General features: G+C 43.7%; 1 protein-coding gene and 1 long non-coding RNA gene across 8 annotated transcripts in view; one reads left to right on the forward strand and one right to left on the reverse strand.

The window, feature by feature from the left end:
* Nucleotides 1-13,935, forward strand: part of TCTN3 (tectonic family member 3) — an 85,455-nt gene extending 71,520 nt beyond the window's left edge. For 4 of the 7 annotated variants that reach the window (XM_075934430.1, XM_089780329.1, XM_075934434.2 and 1 more), the window contains 3 exons: nucleotides 8,952-9,117; nucleotides 10,528-10,665; nucleotides 13,165-13,935. In XM_075934430.1, coding sequence (XP_075790545.1) covers nucleotides 8,952-9,117; nucleotides 10,528-10,665; nucleotides 13,165-13,386 — 526 coding nt within the window. In that variant the 3' untranslated portion in view covers nucleotides 13,387-13,935. The other 3 variants (XM_075934431.1, XM_075934433.1, XM_075934432.2) reach the window with 3 other exon arrangements.
* LOC142830331 (uncharacterized) lies at nucleotides 2,155-5,260 on the reverse strand. The gene is made up of 2 exons (XR_016350205.1): nucleotides 4,011-5,260; nucleotides 2,155-3,636 (listed from the first exon to the last, which is right to left on the reverse strand). It is a non-coding gene; the product is annotated as an uncharacterized LOC142830331 (long non-coding RNA).
* Nucleotides 13,936-21,782: the final 7,847 nt, after the last annotated feature.

Genomic DNA, 21,782 nt, shown 5'->3' on the forward strand with positions numbered 1-21,782 from the left:
CTAGAATTATCATTACTCCTGAAAGGAATAAATTTTTATTATTTAATATCAATAAAGACCAATTTTGTACCTCTTACACACAAACTGATTACAAATATTTTCATTAATAATAATGGACATTTATAGAGAGGCAAAGTAAAAACAAAAGTGGTACTTAACAGTTTGATTTGAAGCTATTTACTTTATATGTTTTGATATGTGACTTTGACAATGTGTTTTAATAGTTATAAAGTTTGAAAATTTTGAATCTCAATATCTGAAGTCATTGTCCAACCAGAACCCCATAATTTTCTGCAAGTGTCCAAATTTAAATGGAGAAAATTGAGAAAAAAATGCTTGTAACTAAATGCTTGTAACTTCAGAGAGAATGACCAGATCAAGCCAAACATCAAGTGATCTGTCCTGTGTTCAATCCCAACATCTGGCATTCAGAGATTTAGGAATACCAAGAGCATGGGACTGCATCTCTGCCCATCTTGGATAATAGCCATTAATGGACCGATCCTCCATGATCTTATTTAATTCTTTTTTGAACCCAGTTATACTTCTGGCCTTTAGCACATCCTGTAACAACATGTTCCACAGACTGACTGTGCATTGTGTAAAGAAATACTTCTTTAAGTTTTAAACCTACTGCCTATTAATTTCATTGAGTGACACTGGTTCTTGTGTCATGTGAAGGTGTAACTCACACTTCCCTATTCACTTTGGCTATGTCTAGACTGCAGAGTTTTTCCGGGACACTGGAGGCATCCTGGAAAAGCTCTGCCACATCCAAGGAACGTGTCCGCTTTTCCGAAAAAAAGTCAGAAAAGCAGACACGTTTTTCAGCATCCTGTAATCTGCATTTTACGAGGAAGAAGGGATGTTCCAAAAGAGGGTTTTTTCTGAAATTTGGCCCCGTGTAGACAGGCCAAATTTCAGAAAAGCCTCTTTCGGAAGTAAATAAAAAAAAGATACACAATTTGCGTACCACAAATTGCGTTTCTTTTTCCGATATATCTTTGTAGTGTATACATAGCCTTTCTCCACATCATTCATGATTTGATAGTCCTCTTATCATATCTTCCCTCTTAGTCGTATCTTTTTCAAGCTTTTTAATTTGTCTTCATAAGGAAGGTGCTAAGTACCTTTTGTAATTTTTGATACCCTTCTCTGTATTTTTTCATTTCTAATGTATCTTTTTATGAGACAGGGTGACCAGAATTGCAGTATTCACAGTGTGATTGTACCATGGATTTAGATAGTGGCATTATGATATTTTTTCCCTTATTACGTAGTCCATTCCTAACAGGTCTTAGCATGCTATCCATGATGATTCCAAAATCTCTTTCTCTCTCTCTTTTCTTCTTTTAGGCTGTGTCCAGACTCAGGGTTTTTTTCGAAAAAAGTAGCCTTTTTTCAAAAAAACTTCACCTGCGTCTAGACTGCAGCCGCATTCTTTCGAAATTAAATCGAAAGAACGCGGTTTTTCTTTCGACGGCGGTAAACCTCATTGCATGAGGAAGAACGCCTTTTTTCGAAAGTGCTCTTTCGAAAAAAGGCGTTCTTGAATGCCAACAGGGCTTTTTAGAAAGAGAGCATCCAGACTCACTCGCTGCTTTCTTTCGAAAAAGCGGCTTGCTTTTTCAAAAGTACTGCTTGCAGTCTAGATGCTCTTTTTCGAAAGAGGCTTTTTCGAAAGATACTTTTGAAAGAGGCTTTTTCGAAAGATACTTTCGAAAAAGCCTCTTTCGAAAGAGGCTTGCAGTCTAGACATAGCCTTAGTGTTAACATCTAATTCAGACCACATCATTTTGTATCTATAGTTTGGATTATTCTCCCAGTGTGCATTACTTTGCATTTATTAACACTGAATTTCATGTCATATTGTTGTCCAATTACCCAGTTTTGTGAGATCCCTTTTTAACTCTTTGCAGTTTGCTTTGGACTTCACTACCTTATGTAATTTTATATCATTGGCAAATTGGTCAGCTCACAGTTTACCCCTTTCTCCAGATCATTTATGAGTATTTTGAACAGCACTAGTCCCAGTACAAATTATTGGGAGATATCATTATATATCTGTCTCCATTCTGAAAACTGAGCATTTATTCTATCCCTTTGTTTCCTGTCTTTTAAGTTACTGATTGTCGAAGCAAACGCCTCACTCAGTTTACGCGGCTAAACAGACAGTTTTATTGGCCAATAAAAGCAAAGTGAGCCAAACGTGGTCCCAGCAAAGTCGGGCCCAGTAAGGCTGGCTAATACAATCAATCCTAGTATTTTATACCCTTAACCAAACAAGTCTGATGTCAGGGCAAGAAATCAAAGCGAACTTCAAAGAGGAATTATTATCAGCAGAGAAAGAAACAGGTTTAGAGGGAGTTTGAGCTTCAGCTCAAAAATAGTTCAACAACACATTCCAACAGCGCATCCCTCTGGTCTCTCCCCACCTCGGTGAAGGCCAGTTCACTCCCGCGTGCAGACACAAGAAACTGAAATGGCTTTTGTTATACAGAATGGCTTCTAGCTAAATATGAAATGGTATCTACAACTCCCCCCTTTTAGCCTTTTAAAGGCTAACTTTGAAGCCATTTCATGCTTTTATTTTCATCAAAGCTTTTATATACATTTCTTGTTCTTTTCTTGCTCATCATATTTTAACATAATTACTTCTACATTCCCTTTAGTAAGGGTCTGTCCCTTGTTTTCTAGAATACAAGAAATACAGCATTTGATTAGCAAGAAACAAAAATAGGCACAAAAGAATATAGCTAATACTAAAACAATACCTTGCAAAATCCAAGTTCCCACATGTCTAAACCAGCCTCTCAACCAACCTCAGAGGGTCCAGCTTTTCTCTTGTCTTAGGCTTTCCACAGTTTTTTCAATCTCTGAGACATCTTCTTGTACTTCTTTGCTGGTGTCAGAAATATACCCACAGCATTCTCTTCTTACTAAGGCACAAACCCCGCCCTTACTAGCTAGGACATAGTCTAGGGCTATTTGGTTTTGGCTTTTTCTTACCCTGGCTCTTGAACCATTACATGTCCAGCAGTACTCTCCAACTGGGGTCAAGGCTAGGCAGATATACCCGGGGTTAGTAAACTTTTTATCCTGCTAAGTATCATTTGGCTTTGTTCACTAAACAGTGTGCCATTCATTTGAGTGTTGTTTAGTGGGACTGGAATCATTGGGATACCTCTTTCTGAATGTACAGGACTGTGAGCACATATCCAGCAACCTGACAAGATTAAGCATAAGCTTAACATGAATTGTTTGTCCAGCCTCATGCTGGCTGATCTTCAGGACTTCGTAGATTGCTTCACCTATTGCTGGCAGGTCTTTCTGGGCCGCAGCTGGTACCTTGGCCTCGGCCTCTTAGGATCGTCTGCTTCTGGGCCTGGATTGCCGGTACCAAGCCTGCGCTGATCTTCGTCTACTTCTGGACCTGGGTTTCTGGTACCAGGTCTGCGGTGATCCCCGTCTGCTTCTGGACCTGGGTCTCCGGTACCAGGTCTGCGGTGCTCTTTGTTGGGGCCAACTTCTGGGTTCCAGGGCAGTCTTCCACTGGTGAACTTTCACGCAAACCCAGTCTCCTGGTTGTAGTTTATGGCATGGCTCAGTCGGGGCCTCCTGGAAGGCGTCCTTAACCTGTGAATGATAAGACTGTACACACCTTATAAGTTCCTGACAATATTTGACTATGCTTCTTTTAACAAGTGTGGCATCAGCCAGGTCAATTTCTGGGCTGCTTAACAGTCTCATAGGTCGGCCACATGCAATCTCATGTGGACTGAGTCCAGTTTTCTGATTAGGAGTGGCTCTCATGCTCATTAGGGCAATCGGGAGTGCTACTATCTATGTTAAGCCAGAGTTCTCGCATATTTTAGCAAGTTTGTTCTTTAAAATCTCGTTACGTCTCTCTACTGCTCCTGCGCTTTCTGGGTGTCGCGGGCAGTGCAGTGCTTCTCTGATAGAGTAGTACTTTGCTAGTTTTGGAACAATTTGTCCAGTAAAGTGGGTACCTCTATCGCCGGAGATCACCAGGGGTATTCCTCATGATGGGATGTAATGATTTAGAAGTTTCTTTGCCACTGTGATGGCATCAGCTTTCCTGCAGGAATAAGCTTCTACTCATCTCAAAAACAGGCAAACAATAACCAGCACATTATTCAAAAGATTGACAGTTAAGCAATTGAATAAAGTCTATTTGTAAATTCAGAAATGGTCTTAAATGCAGAGGTCTGGTTGCCGGAACTGTCTTTACAGGTTTACCTATGTTGTGGGCTTGGCAGACAGGGCAAGCCAGACAGTGATCTTTGGCTGCTTGGGAGAATTTGGGAGCAAACCAATTTTGTTTTAAGGATTGCTACCATCCCCCCTTTGCCAACATGCGACAATCTATGGAGCACGAAGGCAAGGTGAAGTAGCAAGACCACTGGGGCAACAATGTGGCCATCAGAGCTGCACCACAAGTGGTCTGGGTGCAAGGTGCACCTTGCCAGTTTCCACTCCTGCTTTTCCGATTCTGGGGCTTGGTCTTGCAGGAGGGCCAGTTCTGAAAGAGACGGCGTAGGAGCTGGCGATGGTAGGAGAGAAGGGAAAAACAGCAGGTAGAGGAGCAGATTTCACTACATTCTAGACAGTACAAACTGCATAGCCTGCTACTAAAATTCTGCTAGAATTATAAAAGCAAAAAACCATCTATGTAAAGCACAAAGTTAAGATTATTCAAGGGACTTAAATTATTCTTTCATTAAAACAACAATATTGTACACACAACAATGTTAGAAATACATATATCAAAATTAAGACACACACAAGACAAATCTGGACAGAACACAGAACACAAACTTATTATGTCATGACACAGAACCATGGGGGTTTTTTTCAGTTAATTTTCAGATGATATTAGCGCTTCTTGATGATCTGAAAGACAAAGAAAACATTTCTACCCACATTGGGGTGGTGCATTATATTTTAGAACACTTTTTCTTTACAGATTTTTGCTACTTTTTGATCAGCCTGCTGTTACCCAATGGTATGCTTTTATTTTGAACACTAGCTTCAGAGGGTTTGAGTATATTACTTCATTGTTTAATTATTAAGTTAAAGGGGCCATGCCTCAGTTTCTCTCTTGTACTGCAGACCAGGCTTTTTTTTTTTTTTTTTTAACTGCTACAGAAACTCTTAGAACAAGGTGCTTGCTAGTTACTATTCCAGCAAGCAAAAAGGTTTTCTTTTCCTGAAAAGAATCACATGTAATGTTACAGACTTACTTATGGGGGACAGTGCTCCCCCCCTTCCAGAACAGCCAGGCAGTTTGCAGACACACACAACCTTGGATTTGAAAGCAAGCCAAAGGTGCTATCAGCTCAGCCTTGAACAGAAACACTGTGAAGTTTCTGGGCTTGGATTTTTTTTTTAAACAATAATTAGGTTCCTTGGAAGACACATTTAACCTTTAGGGTGCAGGTTTTACAAACTTACAATGTATAGATTCTATTCTTTTATGCGGTTAACCAATTAAGCTTCAGTAGAATTCTTTATTTTCTCTTTAATAGATTTAACAAAGTGTCTGTAGCCAAATGTTTAACTTGACTGTTTCATTGCTAAGATGATTAAAAGAGGCTGCAAGAAACAAGGAGTCATTTCTTAAAGCAGGTTTTTTTATTTTTTTTCCCTCCCCCTTAGGATTTGGAGGAACACTTTCCTTAAACTGTTAAACTTATTTTAAAGTTTGTGTTTTGCTTTGGATCGGGCAAGTTTGTTACAGGAGCCCGTGTTTTCAAAGGGAAGAGCTAATTCCTTTCAGTTATTTTTCAGGTTTCCTCTCTACCTGTGTATGCGTTATAAAGAGGGATAGAGGGGTGATGTTGTGCCAGATTTTCCCCCCAAGCTTGGTTGATATGGGTGTGCCAACTGAGAAATCTCTTTTCTTTTTTTTTTTCCACTTCTTGTGCATTATTTTGGCACAGAGGTGCTGCAGCAACTTTTAAGTTACCTATCTTACTGCAGGGCAGATTTTTGCCTTTCTGAGCTTCACTTTTATCCCTCAGGGCTTTAATTTTTCTTCTTTTCAAATTTGTTAAAAGCTTACAGGTCCTTGGACCATTATGCACATACATGCAGTACACAGGGGTGCCTTTCAGCAGAGTGGGGGGGTGTTTAGACTAATCCCCACTTAAACTAACTTTACACACTCCAAAGAAAGAGTCTGCCGGGTCTAGAGAGTCAGACCTTAGTAGCTCATGAAATAAGGGGAGTCGTCACTCCCTCACATATCCGCTGAGTCTCGAGGTTCAGCTGACCCCCCACCTCCTTGCGTTCAGGGCTCCCTCGTGGGAGAGCCCTGGTGCAGCTGGGATCAGCTCAAGTCTCAGACCTATGCAGCAGCATTCATTCTTCACTCATTACATTCATACTCATTTTCCATACAATTTATTTTTTTCCTTTTTCACATTTTTCCTACAGTTTCCACATTTAGATGCATCTTTATTTATTGTCCAGTTCCCATGGGTTTCTATTAAGTGACGCTGCCCTAAGACACCCGGCACTTAATATCAGATTTCATTAGGACTCTATACCAGAAGGCACTTATCATAAAGGCACTGGAATTCCTGTAGACTGACCTACCCCCATTTTCTGCGCGCGCTTAATTCTGTAAGGCACCGAACTAAAGTCCGCCTGCTTACACCATATTCTGCAAGTCACCGAATCAGGATCCGCCTGCTCGCTCTGCGAGTCACCGAATCAGGATCCGCCTGCTTGCTCTGCGAGTCACTGAATCAGGATCCGCCTGCTCGCTCTGCGAGTCACCGAATCAAGAATTCACCTGCTCGCATTGGTCCCCCCCCTTTTTGTTGCGAGGCACTGGATTCAAGGTCCACCTGGCTCGCAGGGGTTTCCGGCACCTGCCCCAGCCCGGCAGAACACCACGTCCTGGCGCCTGGAGACAGCCTGGCGGAATGGGGCACTATGGCCTGGGGTTAGCCTCAGAGGTCAGTACTACGCCCACAAATAACAGAGAGAGACAACAAAGCTTCCCCACAGTTCCGTGTGCCGAGAGAGAGTAATGGCACCACACCAGCTTTTAGCGTCCGAACACAGAGGGTCCAGCGCATGGCTGCCTCACTAGAGACACCGGTGTGCCCTTTTGGAACTGTGACACATAAGACAGGCCTAATAGACAAAGACAGACACAGACAGACAAAAATGTTAGCCGCTCCACAAAATTGAATTCCGTAGCTCCCCTTACCCTGATGGCTGGCTGTCACTCCAAATCCTAAGCCCTCAACAGGAGATTTCGTAACAGGTATCTCCTTACCTTTTATTGAGCGCTCTGAGAGGTTTGGAAGTGGAGTGCCGGTCCATCCATACGGGCAAGTGGCGCGTTAGGAATCTCGGTGGAACCTCCAAATTGTCGAAGCAAACGCCTCACTCAGTTTACGCGGCTAAACAGACAGTTTTATTGGCCAGTAAAAGCAAAGTGAGCCAAACGTGGTCCCAGCAAAGTCGGGCCCAGTAAGGCTGGCTAATACAATCAATCCTAGTATTTTATACCCTTAACCAAACAAGTCTGACGTCAGGGCAAGAAATCAAAGCGAACTTCAAAGAGGAATTATTATCAGCAGAGAAAGAAACAGGTTTAGAGGGAGTTTGAGCTTCAGCTCAAAAATAGTTCAACAACACATTCCAACAGCGCATCCCTCTGGTCTCTCCCCACCTCGGTGAAGGCCAGTTCACTCCCGCGTGCAGACACAAGAAACTGAAATAGCTTTTGTTATACAGAATGGCTTCTAGCTAAATATGAAATGGTATCTACATGATCCATGAGAGGACCTTTCTCCTTATCCCATGACAGCTTACTTTCCTTAAAAGCCTTTGTGATGGACCTTGTCAAAAGCTTTCTGCTTCTACTGGATCACTCTTACCCACATGCTTGTTGATCTCCTAAGATAATTCTAATAGATGAGTGAGGGATGCTTTACTGTACAAAAGCCATGTTGACTCTTCCCTAACATTTTATGTGTCTGATAATTCTGTTGTTTACTAATAGTTTCAATCACTATGCCTAGCACTGAATTTCAGCTCACTGACCTATAAGTGCCAGGATCACCTATGAAGACTTTTTAAGAAATTGGTGTCATGTTAGCTATCCTCTAGTCATCTGCTACAAATGTTGATTTAATGATAGGTTACATACCACACTTTGTAGTTCTGCAATTTCATATCTCAATTCCTTTAAAACTCTTTGGTGAATAAGTCTGGTACTAATGATTTATTATTGTTTAACTTGTCAGTTTGTTCTGAATCCTCTTCTGTTGACACCTCAATCTGGGACAGTCCCTCAGATTTCTCACCTAAAAAGAATGGCTCAAGTGTGAGAATCTCCCTTGCATCTTCTTAGTTGTAATTCACTTAGTTTCTCTGCAGTGACCTTGTCTTTTTGGAGTATTCCTTTAGCACTTTGATTGTCAAGTGACAGGATTCCTGCTCCTGGCTGGTGTATGTGTATGTGTATGTATATATGTGTGTATAAAAAGAAAGCCTGATTATAATTAAATACTATTGGAAGTTATAACCCAACTCCATGACTTACAGGGTCAATAATTCAATTCGTTCTCTTCCTGGTGATAGTAGAGAGATCCTTCTTCCCTAACAAACAAAAACCCCAAGGGTGACAGGAGATCTGAGGTACTCTGTCAATCTCCTCAACATGCAGCACATCTTTGTCAGTGATTTGTGCACTTTTCTTCTCCCTTCTACTTTTTTTGAAGACATGAGGTGAATCCATACAGAATTGAACACTAATATTTCCAAAATTATTTCATGCAGGCATTACCAAAGTAGTAGACACCTTGAAATGAAATCATTACTGCAGAAAAAATGCCCTATATTAAAAACTGGTTTCTTCTCTGCTCCAAAGGACTTAGACTACTAAAGATGTTCTGTCTCATTTCCAGCATACTACAAACAATGATGGATGGAAGCTGTAGCTACTTGCAGGAGAAGCTATATCAGGCCCTCGAAGGGGTGAGCAGCCCACAGGCTCTGGCCATAACTGGCAGTGCTCAGCCAACCCAGACGGATCAGTGGACCAGTATCCTTATGTGGAATTGCAGCATGCAGGTAATAAGAATGAAGAGCCAATTCTGAACCCTACTCTTTCTTCTCTGAGCTCGGCATCCAAGATGAATAGCTTTGAGGACTGTGAGAGGGGGAGAAAATCTCAGACCAAGCCCACAGTGTGGGGAAAGGTCAGCTGAAGGTACGGAGTTCCAACTATGTAAAAATGTAGCTGGAGTCAACGTACCTTAAGCCAAGCTTTGGTGCCTTTCTCACAGCAAGAGGCGATGGGAGAGGCTCCCATTGACCTCTCTTACTCTTCATGAGTACTGGCATCAACTGGGGCACCCTCACCATTCAATTTAGTGGGCTTTACTAGGCCAGGTCTACTTTACACCCAAAACATCAGTGTAAGGTCTGCAACTCAGTCTACATAAATAACATAAGCTGAGCTTGGTGCCGTCTCCACAGCGAGTGGTTGACTGGAGAAATGCTCCGGTCAACTTCCCTTACTCCTTGCAACAGCTCTTTACTAGACCTGCTAAATCGAACCCCGGAAGATTGATCCCCAGAGTATCGATCTTCCAGTAAGTGGAAACGTGACCCTCGACCCGCTAAATCTAATGTTGGAAGATCAACTGCCACAGTGTTGATCTTCCTGCAAAGGGAGACATGGCCAAAGTTTGTTGTTCTTTGTTAGTACTGGAGTCAAAGAGGGCACATACAGACTATCTGTGTGTCAGGACTACTGACCCAGTTCAGGGGCCCTAATGCATACAAACAGATGTTGTTAGTCCATGCACATGCTATTCAGAGGCTCCTCTTTGAGTAGGTGTCATGGCTCAATTCCCCAACCTAACACGTCGAATGTAGAGATGGGGGCCAGCTAGCAGAATAAACTAAGAACCTGCCTCTGTACGTTCCCAGAAACAAACTTGTCTGGTCTCAGTCTCTCTGAGATCCAAAAGGAAATGCTACCACCACCCAAGTGAGTTAAAAGAAAAATATAAAATAAACCCTTTTCCAGGGAAGAGATCACTTGGGAATCCCCTTCCTAAGGCAAAGCTCTCCCTGCTCCCCCCCCCCCCCAACCTTTGTTTTGCTTGGAGTTGGTGAAAACAAATACAGGGAATCCACAGACAACAATGGGCTCTGCTCCTCCAGGATAATCAGGCACATAGGTGAAGCTGATTAACTATTAGAATAACGTAGAAGTAATAAGTAGTCCTGTGACACCTTAGACACTAGATTAGGTAGAAATATGGTCGGTTCTCCATTACTTGACATCATTAATAAAGATGGGATATCTTTCTAAAATATATGACCTAGTTCAACGAGAAAATTTTGCTTGATGCTAAAATTACTGGGTGAGGTTTTGTAACCTTTGTTATGCAGGAGGTCAGAATATATTATCTTAATGTCTCGTTTGCCTTAAAATCTATGAAAACGTATGAGTTCCCCTTTTCTTCTCAGGCTGCGAATTGTGCCTCCTGCTGTATGATTCCTGTGTCTTTGAAGATCCAGGTATTGTGGGCTAAGGTGGGCCTTCAGTCCAACCCACAAACTCAAGTGCTGGGAGCACGGTACTGGTATCAGTGTCAGTCTCTGAAGGTATAGCCTCATTATCATTCACCTCCACCCCCCAAAGCCATAACATAGGGCATATGGGTTATATAAAGTCTGAGGGATCTTTCGTATAATTCTGGTATTGATAGGTTGGAGTTCATTGGATCTTACCATTTGTCCGTGTAGCCTGACAATGGCACGTATGTAATATTTCCACAGAAGAAGGTAGACTAAATCTCCATAATGTAGGAAAGAGTGACAGCTCTGATTGGGCGATAGACTCTGCGATGAGGTCAGAAATGAGGTGCTCAGGGTCCAGGAGGGCGCTCTGGGTTGGAGCAGGGGTTGGAATGTGGGAAGGGGGAGGGCTCCAGTTGCGGGTATGGTTGGGGATAAGACAGTCGGGGTTCAGGAGAAGGATCCAAACTGGGTCTGAGGGATTCATAGTATAGAAGAGGAATCAAGGCTGGGGCAGGTGGCAGGTTCATGGACGGTGTGGGGCTCAGGGGTGCAGGCTGTGGACTGTGCTTACCTCCCCATGCAGCTCCTGAAAGTTGCAGCATGTCCCCCTTCTGGCTGGCTCCTGTGTGAAGGTGTGACGAGATGGCTCTGTTCACTGCTTCCCTCCCCCTGTCCACAGGTGCTGTCCCTGAAATTCCCATTGGCTGCAGTTCCCAGCCAATGGGAGCTGTGAGGGAAGTGCTTGGGGGTGGGAGCAGCACACAGAACCCTCTGCTGGCTCTTATGTATAGCAACGAGCCAGAAGAGGGACATACTGCTGCTTCCAGGAGCCACGCAAAGCAGGGCAAGTCCCAGATCCTGATCTGCAGCAGGAGCTTGAGGGCCAGATTAAAATGGCTGGTGGGCTAGATGTGGCCTGCAGGCTGTAATTTGCCCCTCTCTGTTTTACAACCTTCCTGTGCAATTTATTCTAGTGCTTAACTGTCCTGACAGGAAGTTATTCCTGATGTCCAATCTACACCTCTGTTGTTGGTTACGTGTTCTTTTCATTCCCTCTGGTACATCTGGCATTGGCCCCTGTCTGAAGACAGGATACTGAGTTAAATGGACCTTTGGTCTGGCCCTGTGTGTCCATTCTTATGTTTCCCAAGCTATGTCTACTCTACAGTGATCTATCGAAAAAAGGTATGCAAATTGCACTCCAGGATAGTTTTTTCGGAAGAGGCTTTTCCAAAATTTGGCCCGTGTACACTGGGCCAAATTTTGGAAAAGCCTCCTCATTCCAGAAAAGCCCTTCTTCCTCATTGGAGGAGGAAGAGGGTTAGGGTTAGGGATGCGGCGGAATTTTTTCGAGATACCTCCGGTATCCCAGAAAAACCCCGTAGTGTAGATACAGCCCCAGTGTGTTCTCAGAATTCCATCTGAGTGAACCCATCAGCTTACCTGTGTCCTTCCCAAATGTACATGAATCACTAGGAAAAAAGAAATTACACACACTATTTGTTTCCAGGTCTGTGCTCTATTATACCAAGGAGACTAAATCATTCCAGCTATCATCTTATATATTTCTTCCTATAACAGAGCATTCCAAAGGTCAACCTCTATAATCCCAAAGAATATTGAAACAGATCACATGTTGCATCCTCTTGCTATTAGATGGCTAGGGAATATCTCCCATTAAATATCAAGGCTAACTGCACTAGTATTCAAGTATTTTCTTCCACCTTTTTCAGACGTGTGCTACTACTAGACATCTGCAAAGTAGAGGTGTGGAGTAAACTACTGCCTTTTGTCGAGCACTGTGCCTTGGACTTAGCTGATCATATGACAGGTTTAAGAGAGAAGAAGAAGAATCTCTTTTTGACCAGTGCAGCTGGAATTCCTCATTCCTACTGTCCTGAAGGGATATTACTTGCCAGGCGCCTACAATGGGGCTCCACACTGATACACAGTAGAAGAAAATACAGTTATTTATTTACACTATAGTAATTGTGATTCTTCAAAAATGTTTGTCAGTGTGGATTTCATGACCTGCTCTTGGAATCCTTGATTACCAGGAGCTTCAAATTGTGAGAGAACGGAGAAAGGGTCATGGTTGCTTGGTTTTTGCACTCTCTCATGAACCTCAACAGACCCAGCAATTCCAAAAACATGTGGTTTTGCATGTATGAGGTGCATATGCGCCCTACAGTGGGAATCACACTGACAAAAATATCTAAGAAAACCACAGCTACTGTAGGCCAAGTAACTAATCTTCTCCTACACTTTTCTGTAAAGTGTCCCAGTTCTTCATTTTGAAGAGGGAAAGAAAAGGGACATACACACACATGGAAGTACTACATTTCTCCTCTCACGATAACTCTTCCCTGTGATATGCCTGACCACAATGTCAGAGTTCTCTTCACTTTGAAAATATGATAAATATGCAGAAGATGGTAGCAATAGCTGATGAAGACTGCTTGCTCTTTGGAGCCAGCCGGTCACTTTTGGCAGCCATTACTTCTGAAGAAACATCCCCTAGGTTGGAAGATGCATCTGTGGCTCTAGCCATGCTAAAGTGTTGATGTTTTCCTTTTCCTGCAGTCCCTCAGCATGACCATGGTGCCTTTGACAACCGTTGTTGCCTTCACTGACATGACAGAATGGCCAGAATCTCCACGTAGCCAGCCCAGCACATATTGGAAAGTCCCATTTGACTTCTTTTTTCCCTTCAAGGTAGCACTGAGTGGGGGGATAAGCTGTCAAGGAGACCTGGCTTGTGCTTTCCTGATGACTTTTATGCTTTTTAGCATTCTCAGTTTCTGAAGAGCATGAAGCCTGTTACTCTGATCCTCGTGGAACCATTTATACCCAGATAGTACCAGAAGACTCAGTGGTGCTCATGTTGGACAAGAGAGCAGAAAGAGCAGTCTCTGTGTAGAAAGAGGAAGGAAAGGGGTTTTATTCTGTCCCCTACAAGAAGGAAAAGTCCCTTCCAAGATGAGCGGTACAGAGGCAAGTACAACTCTCATTTCTAGTTTGCCTCCCCACTGGTGGGGAATCTGGAACTCACTTGTTCAGCTACCTATTCGAGAGAGCCAAATCTTTCCATGTGGAATTGTAATTCACACATTTTTAAATATGATGTAATTTATCCAATGATAGTTTCTGTATGAAACCATCATTGCTTAGTGACCGGCTTTAGAATGTATGTTTGTGTTAGGAAATCCGAATTAAGTAGTGAGCGGTACTATAATGACTTATCTACTATTCTCCTCTGGTCAGTTTCAAATAAACTGGCCCGGTACATCTGTGTCAATCTTTCTCTTATTTTTGTATTAGTTTCTTCAAATAAAATTGTCAATTAAACATTCACTAGTTTAAAAATGTGTTTTTTATTTGCAAGATGGGTGTAAAAGACCTAAGGAATTAAGGAATCCTTTGGGATTGCTGTCCTGGGAATTTTATGTTCTGGTGTCTTAACAGCTCTCCTTTCCAACCTCCCAGCTCCTCTCTAAGACCTATGGGCTCATGCCACACTCCTCTCCTGTGGTGGCATAGCACTCTTCCAAACTGGGACGTGCTAGTGCTCCAGGTCCATGCAGAGGTTGTACTGGCAATGACAGACATGGTGAATATTGGATGATGTACAGGAGATGGGCCATTATGAGCAGTCAGAGTTGGAGATTACGGTTAATTATTTCATAGATTTCAGGGCCATTCTCCTCTATTCCAGGCATGGCCCAACTATGGCTCACAAGCTGCATCTGGCACTTTTACTGTTAAAGTTCAGCTCCTGGGCTGAAGCTCTGAGCCCTGGCACATCCTGTGGGGCAGAAGCCAAGAGCCCCAGCGCTCCCCCACACCCTTCGAAGCTCAAACCCTAAGACACCCTCCCCCATCTGGTAGGTTGAGAATGTAGGTCCTCTGGGAAATACTTTAAAAGAATTTAAGACGTGAGCTACTGTCATGTTACTGAATTTGAGGGAAGCAGCCAGATCACTGCTGCACCGATAGGTGTTGGCCCCAAAAATGGTATAAAAGGGGGCCATGTGAGGTGTTGAATAGAAGCTTACTGTCTGCTAATCCTATGTACGCTGTTCATGTGATTGTATAATGCCTGTGTGTGAAATTATAAGCATGTACTTTGTATGGATACTGAATATTTCCCTGCATGTGGTTGAGCATTGGGCAGAGCCCAGCCTTTGGACATGCTAATTAGCGAGGCCCTGTGGGACAATGGTACTCAATGGGCCAAGGACACACCTAAAGAATGAGGGCTGACACCTGAGGGCTGCCTGCAGGGAATACAGGGATAGGCCACTGGCCAGGTGACCTGCTGCAGCCAAGAAGAGACCAGGAAGGATGTATAAAGAGTCCATGTGGTCGACTTCATCTTGCTCAGCACTTCATCCCAGAGGCAGCAGTGCAGGGATCGAAGGGCCGGAAAGAACTGTGGACTCATCCTGATCTAGGATGCACAACAAGGACTTTTAAGCCAGCAGCTGTAACATCTCTGCTAGAGCCTGCATCGAGAACTGGGAGAGTCGATGCATGTAATGTATGATACTTTAGCAACCTTACTCTCATGCTTTTCTTTCTTATGGTAATAAACCTTTAGATGGTAGATTCTAAAGGATTGGCCCAGCGTGATTTGTGGGTGAGGTCCAGAGGATAAATTGACCAGGGATCTGTGGCTGGTTTCTTGGAACTGGACAGAACTTGTTCGGGGTAGGTGGGATTGGGTGCTAAGACCCCCTACCTGTGTATGAGGCCCAGGGCCATCTGGGGCACAGATATTGCTGGGGTGTCGGAGGGGTTTTGCTCGTGAGGCTTCAGGCAGGCTGCTGAAGTGTTCTGTGGGCCTGTTTGGAGAGGTCACCAGTCTGGGGGCTGTAAGGAGCCCCGAAGTTGAGCAGTTCGCCCTGAGCGGATGCCCTCAGCGGTGCCCAGACGCGGCCCGGTCTGTCACAGCTACTATGAGAATGAGAAGCTCGTGCACATTATATCGTTCTGTGTTCAGACTTTGTGCTGTGTGGGCCTTGTGTGCTCACAATCACCCTGTATTCCACAGAATACAGGCTCTTTTCTGTTCGCAAGTTGTATTTGAATAGTTTTATATTTGTGTTAATTCTAATTTTGTGGCTGACAATGACATTTTCAAAGTGTAAGAAACGAACATGAATCATAGAACACTAAAACTGGAAGGGCCCTTGAGAGGTCATCGAGTCTAGTCTCCTGCCCTCACGGCAGGACCCAATCCCATCTAGACCATCCCAGATAGATATCTAATTGAAAAAACAAAAATTTAAAACCAGAATAGAAGGAAGATTTTTGCAGTCACTGTTAATAAGGCACAGGGGTTTGCCACCCTTTTGCAAAGTGAGCAATCTGAAACATCACTACAATATAAAGCACAGTCACTTTTCATCTAAATACCCTCCTGAATCAGAATTAAGGATAAACAAAGCATTAAAATCAGTCCTAAATAGTCAGACACTACTTTTGGTGTTCAGTAAGGAAGCGGACACAAGGACTGAAGCTAGTTTTGTCATGTCATGGAATATCATTCATGCTAACAATCCACATTGTAATGGAGAATTTATTAAGAAGAATGTTACAGAAAACGTTGCAATTTTAGATCCAAGTAATGCAAAACTTTATTATTAAAGCAAATTCCAATTTTGTGCCTCATTACAGAGAGGTATATTGCCCAGGTCAATCATGATTTTGCAGGCAAGATGCAAAACGATCTAACGAAATCTCTAGCATTCAGCCTAGCTCTCAATGAATCCACAGATATACAAGCTAAAATATAACTAGTGATATTTGTTCACTATGTTTCCATGTACATAATGGTGAGAGAAGAAATGTTGGACAGTAGTGGAGTGGAGTGGCCACCCACCGACGTGGAGGAGGAGTAATCCCTCTGGCCACCATGTTGGGCTGAGGCCACCTGACCGGAAGCCAGGAGACAGGGCCAGAGCTTTAAAAACCCAGCCGGTGGACTCAGTCAGGGCTGGGCCTGCAGAGAGGCCAGAAGCTTGCTCAGGGCTCCCAGCCTGGGAGGCTGGGACTGAGGCCTGGCCAGAGCCGGGGCCAGAAGCCAATTACCTGTTCCCTGCCTGGGAGGCCAAGGCCTGGCCTGGCCCGCCTATGCTAGCAGACCCTGCAGAGGACCCCGAGGGCAAGCCTGATTCCGTGCCCCAGCCCCTGCCCAGGAACCGGGAGAAGCTGCTGCCGCTGCCAAGGCCAGAGGTGTGGCCCGAGACCCCGACAGAGCCTGATCCAGCAGACTGGCCCAGATGCCTGACCCAGCCTGCACCAGGAGACCGGCTGAGCTCCGCAGACCGGCAAGTCACAGAGGACTGGACAGGACCACCGGGACCTCAGTGGGATGAGACCCCCCCCCCCGATTCCCTGCCTATGCCGCTAGAAACTCAGGTATTGGCTGAGGGGGAGAAAGGAAGTGGCCCAGGGGTTAGTGGGGGCTGTTAAAGGCCCCAAGGCCGGCGCATTTCGGGCTAGAGCTCTGCTGAGCCCATAGCAGCCTGCACTGCTGCTCTTAGGAACCTGGGCCGGGGCACAGTGGAGTGGGGGGGCCTGTGCCCCCCCCCCCCGCCACCCACCTACCAGGTGGCAATCTCCCCCTCGCCACTGCCACAGGCAATTAGCCTGCACCCCTTCTGAACAAGGAGCCCCCAAACTGTGTTGGTTTGCTTGCAGCCATGCCCTGAACCAAGGGCCTGGCCACTCCCTATAAACTAACTGTGTTTGTTGCTGCCATGCCGTGAACCAAGGGCCTGGCCTACCCATAAACTGACTGTGTTTGTTGCTGCCATGCCGTGAACCAAGGGCCTGGCCTACCCATAAACTGACTGTGTTTGTTATTGCCATCCCCTGAACCAGGGCCTGGCCTTTCTGTATAACCTGACTTTGCTTGTGTGTGGCCATGTCCTGAACCAGGGCCTGGCCTAGCTATAAACTGACTCTGGTATTGTTTGTTGCCACACCCCGAACCAGGGCCTGGACTAGACTTAAACTGACTCTGTGTTTGTCTGTGGCCACACCCTGAACCAGGGCTTGGCCTATCCCCAAAAGGGGACTGTGTGGACTTGCCATCCACCCTGAACCAGGGCTGGGTCTGTGTGTGTGTGTGTATATATATATATATATATAAAAGCAGACTTTGTCGTGTGCTGCCTGCCTGAAGGAAGGCTGAGCATAGATGTGGGGCATGGCTTAAAGGGACAGTGTAGTGGGGTGGAGTGGCCACCTACTGTCACGGAGGAGAAGGAACCCCTCCAGGAAGCCAAGCTGACTACATGGACTTAGTGGAACTAAAAGAAACAATTCAGTGTTCTTGTGAAGAATGCACTTGACAAAGCATTGACAAATGCCAGTGTACCACTGGATAAGCTTGTCAGTGTAGCAACAGATGGAGTACCTGCAGTGGTGGGGAGAAAAGTAGGTCTTTTCAGACTCTTGAAAAGTTATTCCAAATTTCTGTAATTTCTCCCTGTTCGTTGCATAATTTCTCCCTGTTCGTTGCATAATTCATCATGAACATATCATACCAGATACTTCGACTATGAAAATGTTACAAAAATGGTCTTAGAAATTGTGAATTTCTTCTACTCAAATGGGACGACTCATCAACAGCTGAGAAATTTTATTGAAGAGTTAGAACATGAAGACTGTTCTTGTTACTGAATTGTGAGATGGTTATCAACCACCAAGGTCTTAAATAGATTTGTAGAACTGTTGGAGCCTATCAGCGCTTTCCTTATTATAGATAGGACTTTTTCCTTATCTTCAATGGGAAGATGAGCAATGGATGTAGGATCTGATTTTTTTTTTTTACTCATATTATGCAGCAGGCAATACAAGTCCAAGTTTGCAGATGAACTTGGCAATACAAAGGAAGGAGATTATTTCTGTCCTTACTCAGTGTTTAGCTTCCAGAACAAGTTAAAATTTCTGAAAAGAGACATAATGCCAAGAAACGTCAGTAACGTTCCCTTCCAGAACAAGTTAAAATTTCTGAAAAGAGACATAATGCCAAGAAACGTCAGTAACGTTCCCTTCCAGAACAAGTTAAAATTTCTGAAAAGAGACATAATGCCAAGAAACTTCAGTAACGTTCCCTATTTCAAAAGTAGGGTAAACACATTCTCTGAATAGAAGATCTAGAACCTAGGGACTACAGAAATAAATGACAGGTTCTATTTGATGGATATTCAGGTCAGATATGAAGACTTGTAGAAGTTGAGATCCTGGCTCTGCCTTTCTTATAAACCCTAGTGTGATCAACAATGGATGCTTGATTCCCAGAACCATGATTATCAAAACCAGTGGTATATCAGGTTAACACACACCACAACTAATGCAGTTACATGGCCAACATCAGGTCTGCTTGTTTTTTACTGCTCTAACCCAATGGATCAGGTACCCATTTTGTATTTTGGTGAACTGAAGGTTGCCTATTTGCTTAAGATCAAGTGAGACTCTAATCTGCACCTTGTAGGATTGTTGCTGAGTCCTTTAACCACTCAGCATGGTATGTTGTACTAATTGTCTATGCCCTCATTAAAAATTCATTGGAAAAACTTCATTCATGAAGAATTATAGTTCCTGAACTATACAGGTTAATTCCCTTAGTTTCACAGTTGTCTTTGCTCACTAGCCACAAATCTTACTTGCCACTAGGGACCCTGTGTGTTTAAGGTCTGGCCCCACACACAGCTGGAATGAGTGACTTAACCCTTCTCACTCAGCTGCCACTGATCCCTGGCCTACCCAGTCAAATAACTGTGTTGCTCTCATTTCAAAGGCCCTGCTAGAAATCAGACAGTTCCAGGGCATCTTATCCCAGACAATCAGCAACCAAAGCTAGATTCCAAAGCACAGCAAAAAAGCCCTGAGTCTTATCAAATTAGATAACAAGATACCAGCACAGAAAGTGATGGTTTCCAAGGCCTAGAAAACGGTAAGTGAAGGCAGTTCCTCAAAGGAATCCTCTAAGCACAAGTGAAGGAATGGTGACATTTAGCAAGTGTGGGATAATTTATGTGGAGTAACCTCAGTGAATGTAGGATAAGTGGCAAGTAATGCTAAAAGCAATAAGAGCAAATGTCGACTACCTGAGTCTCTGGATTTACTTAGTACTTCTCAATCTTAGCTATATCAGAGCTGATACTTCGGTATAATTTGCTTGACAGTTCATAGAATCATCGAATCATAGAATAATAGGACTGGAAGGGACCTTGAGAGGTCATCGAGTCCAGCCCCCCGCCCTCAAGGCAGGACCAAGCTCCATCTACACCATCCCTGACAGATGTCTATCTAACCTGTTCTTAAATATCTCCAAAGAGGGAGATTCCACCACCTCCCTTGGCAATTTATTCCAATATTTGACCACCCTGACAGTTAGGAATTTTTTCCTAATGTCCAATCTAAACCTCCCCTGCTGCACTTTAAGCCCATTACTCCTTGTCCTGTCCTCAGAAACCAAGAGGAACAAATTTTCTCCTTCCTCCTTGTGACACCCTTTTAGATATTTGAAAACCGCTATCATGTCCCCCCTTAATCTTCTTTTTTCCAAACTAAACAAGCCTAGTTCATGAAGCCTGGCTTCATAGGTCATGTTCTCTAGACCTTTAATCATTCTTGTCGCTCTTCTCTGTACCCTTTCCAATTTCTCCACATCTTTCTTGAAATGTGGCGCCCAGAACTGGACACAGTACTCCAGCTGAGGCCTAACTAGTGCAGAGAAGAGCAGCAGAATGACTTCACGAGTTTTGCTTACAACACCCCTGTTGATACAACCTAGAATCATATTTGCTTTTTTTGCAACAGCATCACATTGTTGACTCATATTCACCATGTGGTCCACTATGACCCCTAGATCCCTTTCCGCCATGCTCCTTCCTAGACAGTCGCTTTCCATCTTGTATGTATGGAACTGATTGTTCCTTCCTAAGTGGAGCACTTTGCATTTCTCTTTATTAAACCTCATCCTGTTTACCTCTGACCATTTCTCTAACTTGCTAAGGTCATTTTGAATTATGTCCCTATCCTCCAAAGAAGTTGCAACCCCATCCAGTTTGGTATCATCTGCAAACTTAATAAGCATACTCTCTATCCCAATATCTACATCATTGATGAAGATATTGAACAGTACGGGTCCCAAAACAGACCCTTGCAGAACTCCACTTGTTATCCCTTTCCAGCAGGATTTAGCACCGTTAACAACAACTCTCTGACTACGGTTATCCAGCCAATTATGCACCCACCTTATTGTGGCCCTATCTAAGTTATATTTGCCTAGTTTATCCATAAGAATATCATGTGAGACCGTATCAAATGCCTTACTAAAGTCTAGGTATATGACATCCACCGCTTCTCCCTTATCCACAAGGCTCGTTATCTTATCAAAGAAAGCTATCAGATTAGTTTGGCATGACTTGTTCTTCACAAACCCATGCTGGCTATTCCCTATCACTTTATTACCTTCCAAGTGCTTGCATATGATTTCCTTAATTACCTGCTCCATTATCTTCCCTGGGACAGACGTTAAACTGACCGGTCTGTAGTTTCCTGGGTTGTTCTTATTCCCCTTTTTATAGATGGGCACAATATTTGCCCTTTTCCAGTCTTCTGGAATCTCCCCTGTCTGCCATGATTTTAAAAAAATCATAGCTAAAGGCTCAGATACCTCCTCTATCAGCTCCTTAAGTATCCTGGGATGCATTTCATCAGGACCTGGTGACTTGCTGACATCTAACTTTCCTAAGTGATTTTTAACTTGTTCTTTGTGTATCCTATCTTCTAAACTTACCCTCTTTCTGCTTGTATTCACTACGTTAGGCACACCTCCAGACTTCTCGGTGAAGACCGAAACAAAGAAGTCATTGAGCATCTCCGCCATTTCCAAGTTTCCTGTTACTGCTTCTCCCTCCTCACTAAGCAGTGGGACTACCCTGTCCTTGGTCTTCCTCTTGCTTTTAATGTATTTATAAAAGGTCTTCTTGTTTCCCTTTATGCCTGTAGCTAGTTTGATCTCATTTTGTGCCTTTGCCTTTCTAATCTTGCCCCTGCATTCCCGTGTTGCTTGCCTATATTCTTCCTTTGTTATTTGTCCTAGTTTCCATTTTTTATATGACTCCTTTTTTTATTTTGAGATCATGCAAGATCTCCTTGTTAAGCCAAGCTGGTCTTTT

The sequence above is a fragment of the Pelodiscus sinensis genome, chromosome 8 (assembly GCF_052426305.1).
Source record: "Pelodiscus sinensis isolate ZL-2025 chromosome 8, ASM5242630v1, whole genome shotgun sequence".
Classification (NCBI taxonomy): Eukaryota; Metazoa; Chordata; order Testudines; family Trionychidae; genus Pelodiscus; species Pelodiscus sinensis.